Source organism: Zalophus californianus, chromosome 10 (assembly GCF_009762305.2).
Source record: "Zalophus californianus isolate mZalCal1 chromosome 10, mZalCal1.pri.v2, whole genome shotgun sequence".
Taxonomy (NCBI): domain Eukaryota; kingdom Metazoa; phylum Chordata; class Mammalia; order Carnivora; family Otariidae; genus Zalophus; species Zalophus californianus.
The window spans coordinates 40,527,068-40,533,738 of NC_045604.1; the positions used below are offsets into that span (position 1 = coordinate 40,527,068).

At 38.0% G+C, this 6,671-nt stretch overlaps 1 protein-coding gene across 1 annotated transcript; it reads left to right on the forward strand.

The window, feature by feature from the left end:
• Window positions 1–1,694: 1,694 nt before the first annotated feature.
• On the forward strand, window positions 1,695–1,826 carry LOC113933653 (thymosin beta-10-like). Its single transcript, XM_035722606.1, has one exon. The coding sequence runs from the start codon at window positions 1,695–1,697 to the stop codon at window positions 1,824–1,826; it is 132 nt and encodes a 43-aa protein (XP_035578499.1).
• The last annotated feature ends 4,845 nt before the right edge of the window (window positions 1,827–6,671 follow it).

Here is a 6,671-nt window from a genome sequence, read left to right on the forward strand (position 1 = left end):
AGATGAAAGAGTGTAAGAAAAACTAATGGCTGTGGCATGTGCTTTCTATGGCGACTGACTATGGGGACACCTATCTTCCACTTAAGGCTCCATTGAGTGTGTTTAGCAGAGAAAGGAGATATTAAAAACTATTAACACACAATCAAGAATATATGAGTAGAACCAGAAGGCCTATGTGATGGCTTTAAAAGAGTTCATCATCCCTGGCAGTCACAGGCGGCATATGACAGAGACAAAGTTCTGATTGTAATGTATAAAGTTATAGCATCAACCTTGTCAAGTCTCTCATACCACTGGAAGATCACTGGTGAGGAAGGATTGAGAATGATCATCATTGGATGGAGACATTTGGGCAGAAATGAATGAGGGAGAGAGATCTGTTGTAATTTTTTGTTTTTGCTTTTTTTTTTGTACATTTTAAGGAGCTTTGAGATATGATTTAATAAACTCCACATATTTGAATTGTACAACCTGATATATTTCAACATACATACACACAGAGACACATGTGAAACTATCATCATAATCAACATAATTAATATAGCCACCACCTGCAAAAGTTTATAATCCCTTCCACTTGCAACTTCCTTCCCTGCCCCATCCCCATGCAAACCACAGAAGTTTTTCTTCTATTTAGATCAGTTTGTATTTTCTACAATTTTATATAGATTGACTCATTATTTACTCGGTATGTACTTTTATTTGTCTGACTTCTTACACTAGGCATAATCATTCTGAGACTTATCTGTGTTGTTACATGTAACATTCATTCTTATTTCTAGTAATCCATTACAGTATTATTATAGTATTCCATTGTAGTAGTATTCCATTGTGTGACTATATTTTGTTTATCCTTTAACTTGGTAATAGATACTTGAGTTGTTTCCAGTTTTTGCCTCATACACAAATAAAGCTGTTATAGCATTTCTGTACAAGTCAATGTAGACATAAGCTTTTATCCTTTGGGGTAAATAACTAGCATAGGATATCAGGGTTATGCAGTAGATGTATGTTTAATTTTTTAAAAAGCTGAAAAACAATTTACATAGTGGATACACTATTTTATATTACCACAAGTATTATGTAACAGTTCTAGTTGCTCCATATCCTCACCAAACCTTGCAATGATCAATATTTTAAAATTTTTGCCATTTTTTAAAGATTTATTTATTTATTTGAGAGAGAGAGCAGGGGGAAGGGGCAGAGGGAGAGGGACGGAGAGAGTCAAAAGCAGACTACGTGCTGAGCATGGAGCTGGATGCAGGGTTCGATCTCACAAGCCTGAGCCAAAACCAAGAGTCTAGGTGGCGCAATCTGCTTAACAGATTGCGCCACACGGACACCCCAAAATTTTTGCCATTTTAATAGATGTGTAGTTATAACTCTTGAAAAAAATCAATAAGAAGAAAAGCCAATCAATTGAAATTAGCCTGGAACAACACAAATAACAGAACTGAGATACAAGGATATTAAAAACGTAATGCTATCTATATTCTCGTATGTTCAAGAAGCTAGAAGACAGACTCAACCAGTTAAGCAAAAATATGGAAGATATAAAAGGTCCAAACAAACTTCTAAGGATGAAAACAAAAATATCTGATATGAAAAATACACCAGGTCTCTTGCTGCAGCAACGCGAGTGGGAGCACCAGGCGCTGGGCTCAGAGCGGAACTCCACAGATCGCTTTAAGAAAATGGCAGACAAGCCGGACATGGGGGAAATCACCCGCTTCAATAAGGTCAAGCTGAAGAAAACAGATGCGGAGAAGAACACCCTGCCGACCAAAGAGACCACTGAGCAGGAGAAGCGGAGTGAAATTTCCTAAGAACCTAGAGGATTCCCCACCCCCGTCATCTTGGAGACACCCAGTTGGGATGTGGAGGAAGAAGAGCCACCTGCAAGATGGACAGAACGACAAACTGCACTGTGAACCCCGGCACTCTGTGCCGACGCCACTGGCCTGCAGTCTCTGAGGGGACCTCCCCCAATCGGACTGCCAAATTCTCCGGTTTGCCCTGGGATATTATAGCAAATTATTTGTATGTTTATTGAAAATAAAACACACCTCGTGGCAAAAAAAAATACACCAAATTAGACCAACTGCAGAGTAAGCCTTGTAAGAGAAAAAAAGTAGTAAACCTACAGGTGTGGAAACAGCAATTATCCAAAGTTGAGAGATGTAATGTATGGTGATTAACATAACATAATTAAAAAAAAAAAAACAAAGTTGGGAGAAAATAGGACTGAAAAAAATGAGCATCAAAGAGCACAACTTTAGGCAGCCAAATATACTTGTTTGGGGAGTCCCTCAATGGAAGAGGTGGGAAAAAAAAACACATTTGAAGAAATAATGGCTAAAAAATTTCCATATTTGATGCAAACTAGAAATCCACAGATCCAAGAAGCCAAGCAAACTCTAGGCACAAGAAGAATTAGAAGAAGAAAAAGAGTACACCAACATAGTATAATAAAATTGCTTAAAGTTAGTGATTAAGAAAAAAATTTTAGGGACCCCTGGGTGGCTCAGTCAGTTAAGCATCTGACTCTTGATTTTGGCTCAGGTCATGATTTTAGCATCCTGAGATCAAACCCCACGTCAGGCTCCACACTGAGCATGGAGCCTGCTTAAGATTCTCTCCCTCTGCCCTATCCCCACCCCCCTGCTCACAAGTGCACTCGAAAGAAAGAAAGAAGAAAAAGAAAGAAAGAAAGAAGAAAGAAAGAAAGAAAGAAAGAAAGAAAGAAAGAAAGAAAGAAAGAAAGAAAAGAAAAGAAGAAAGAAGAAAGAAAGAAGAAAGGAAGGAAGGAAGAAGAAGGAAGGAAGGAAGAAGGAAGGAGGAAGGAAGGAAGGAAGAAGAAAGGAAGGAAGGAAGGAAGGAAGAAGAAAGGAAGGAAAGGAAGGAAGGAAGGAAGGAAGGAAGGAAGGAAGGAAGGAAAGAAGGAAGGAAGGAAGGAAAGAAAAAAGAAAGAAAGAAAGAAAGAAAGAAGAAAAAAAGAAAGAAAGAAGAAAGAAAAAAGAAGAAGAAAAGAAAGAAAGAAGAAAAAGAAAGAAAGAAAGAAAGAAAAGAGAAAAAAAAGAAAAAAAGAAAAAGAAAAAAGAAAGAAAGAAGAAAGAAAGAAAGAAAAGTAGAAAAAAATTTTAAAGCAGACAGAAAAGAGAAGCATCATGTGCACAAGAACAGAAATAAGGATGACAGCAGAGTTCTCATCAGCAACAGTACAAATCAGAAGACATAAAAAGAGGGGCCTTGGTGGCTCAGTCAGTTAAGCGTCTGCCTTCAGCTCAAGTCATGATCCCAGAGTCCCAGGATCGAACCCCACATCAGGCTCTCTGCCCAGTGGGGAGTCTGCTTCTCCTCTCCCTTTGCCCTTCCCCCAATTGTGCACACTCTCTCAAATAAAATCTTTTTAAGAATTTTAAAAATTAAAAAAGAAGACACAAAAGAAAAAAAAACTGTTAATCTAGAATTCCTTACCCAGCAAAAATAGCTTTCATAAAACAAAGGTGAAATAAAGATTGTTTAAGACATACAAAAGCTGGAAAATTTTATTATCAGCATGTCTTCTTTAACCTTGGGTAGTTTCCTTATCTGCATACATGGATCACTACTAAATCAATTTTAATCTTAATTTAAATTTTAATCTGTGCCAGAGACATGAATTTTTCACTTAGATGAAGGACAAAAGCAGATGTTGAGGGGCGATAGATAGATAGATAGATAGACAGATAGATAGATAGATAGATATCTTTATATCTAACTATATAATTTTTTTGCTTGTCAAGATCCTTTTTTCAACCATTTTCATTCTCTTTTCTGACTAGGATACTTGACTGAATGAACTACATCAATAGTCAGTGACACCTGACTTCCATTCCAGTGGGCTTGATCAATTGGGCACTTTGGAAAGAGATCAGAGGAAGACCGAAAAATAAGGTCAGAGCTCCCTTTCTAGAAGGCTCAATAAGCTGACTATGTTATTCACACAGGTCATTGCTACAGAGGTCATTACTCTTAAAGTGGCCAACTTTATACGACTCTTCCCTTCCAGACCACAGTACCTACACTTGACAGATATAGTCCCTACAGGTATAGTGAGGGCTTAGGTGCCACCAAGCCCTATGCAACTACATTAACCTTTTGGGTTTCCCTAAACCCACCTTTGTAAATATCTCTTGTGAATAAACTCTTTTAATTATCCTACTTTGTGTATGGTATCTGTTTCCTGCTGGAATCTGATACAACTTTTTTTCCTCCTAACTTATCCTCCTTTTCTTTAGGAGCTAAATGTCAAAAGAAAAGGGAGAAATTAACCCAAAGTGGACATAAGATTGAAAATGTTAAGCATGACTATAATTGGCCTAGACTTTTTAATAATTGAAAGTGAGTAGAAATCAATGGAATCAATCTAAGGGGTCATTACTATGGTAACATAAAAATCAGCAGAAATGGGTTAAAAATAGTTGTTGTGGAGAAAGAATTAAAGCCATTTCCTATTTGTTGCCTCTCAAAAACTACCCTTATACTGGGTATCTCAGTCACTGTGTAAAGTAATTTTCAAAGAGACACAATTTCAGGTAAGTCCAAAGGAATTCCAAATGTCCTTGCATCCCCAAAGAAAATAAAAAATATCCAACTTATAAAACATAGTGACACTTTTCAAAAAATATTTTGCTCTCTCCTCAATTCCTGAACCCTCTGCCAAGCAAGTTTCTCATGTCAGTACTTTGCATCCTTTCAACATGGGCAAATGTCCCTAAATTCTCTCCAGTTTTTTAGACTACCCACAACTTTCCTGTCTTTTGTCCTTCTTTCCAACATTTCAATACATACAAAACTAAACAATCTTTACATCTGATCCGGCAAGCAAACAAGGATAAGCTCTGCTGTGGCCATTCTGTTTTGTCCATTCTCTCTGTTCTGCATTACCAAAACAAAACAACAGCAAAAAGCAAAGAAACAAAACAAAAAACTGAGAAATTGTTTGGGAAACTAAAACTCACCTGGAGAGTAATGGATATTAAAATGAAATGCTCAGTGGTTAAAGGACAGTGTAAGAGGCATTGTTCCTGAACGTCTATCATTCCCTTCCCACATGAGGCTTAGAAAACCATCTAAGTGATTAGTGTGAACCCAATGAATCCTAGCAAGTTTTTTGTGGCATGTGAGAAGGATAGAAGTGATTTGGGTCATTTCAGTATCTCTGAAAACTGAAACTTTTGTTTTTGTTGTTGTTGTTGCTGTTTTTTTTTTTTAAGATTTTATTTATTTATTTGACAGAGAGTGAGAGAGCACAAGCAGGGGAGCAGTGGAGGGAGAGTGACAAGCAGGCTCTCCGCTGAGCAGAGATCTTGATGCGGGACTCAATCCACAACCCCGAGATCATGACCTGAGCTGAAGGCAGCCGCTTAACCAACTGAGCCACACAGGCACCCCATGAAAACTGAAACTTCTGAACATAAAAGTCTGGATTTGAAGAATCCTTCCACAGAAAAGTTGACTATAAGATGGTTGTACTATTTCCTGTCATATTAGTCATCATCCAGACAGTTGCCAAAATGAATAAGTAATGCATTTCCTCACACATTTTACTTTTATGCAGATGTGGATGAAAAGTCTCATGAGCCCACATACATTCAGTTCTGTGTTTTACATGGCAGTGCCTTCTACTGTTTTGATAGTCTAGACTCTGTGTTTTGGGTTAATGAAGAACACCTGTCATTTGTGGATTATCTTCTGTGCCCTGTGTAAAATGTGCTATGTGCAGTATCTCATGCCTACAACAGCTCTCTTGGGTGTGACTCCCATTAGGTGAGTTTTAAAACACTTTTATAGCTTTTTATTGTATTTTATTCCACTGGAAAGAAAAACAAAATAACTATTTGTGGCTCATGGAAATTATTCCTCAGAAATATTATTTCCCTTTTGTGGATTCCTTTTTATTGGGTGCCAGCCTGGTCTGTCAGCCATGGTTTTCTATCAGCAGCCCCTGCCCTGCTGAGTTGCTAGAAGGAGTGCTTCAAGGTATCTGAAATTTCAAAAGGCAAAAGTTTTCTTTTTGGCCTCCAGTTATCTCCATAACCTCATACCTGGCTTCTTAAATTTACAAAAAAAAAAAAAAAAAAAAAAAAAAGATGGTTCTTTGTAGATATTATAGTAAGCTATAATTCAACATTTCTTCCAGGCCATCTCTGTAATCTGTAGCAAGGTCTCCCAGGGAGTCTTTTTTTTTTAAATATTTTATTCATTTATTTGAGGGGGGGAAAGCATGAGCAGAAGGGCAGAGGGAGGGGAGAAGCAGACTCCCTGCTGAGCAGGGAGCCCGCCACGGGGCTTGATCCCAGGACCCCAAGATCATGACCTAAGCCGAAGGCAGATGCTTAACCAACTGAGGCACCCAGGTTCCCCTCCTATGGAGTCTTTTTAATACTTTTATGGAAAATAAGACATACAAGAATGAGACAACAATGAGAAGAGCCTCGTGGTAAATAGCCTTTCACTAAACTTTAAAAGAACAAAGGCACTTTAGCAAAACAACCTTGAAACTATCCCAGCTCCTCTGCATCAAACACAGTCAGTAAAGAAGTGTTTACCGAACCCTCCTACAGAGGAGTGTACAAGAATGCTGAAGCACTTGAAATGTTCCTAGAGATAATTCTGGTTTCCAATTT

Bases quoted from the DNA above. Each gene is read 5' to 3' on its own strand.
- LOC113933653 (XM_035722606.1), top strand. From the start codon at position 1,695: ATGGCAGACAAGCCGGACATGGGGGAAATCACCCGCTTCAATAAGGTC.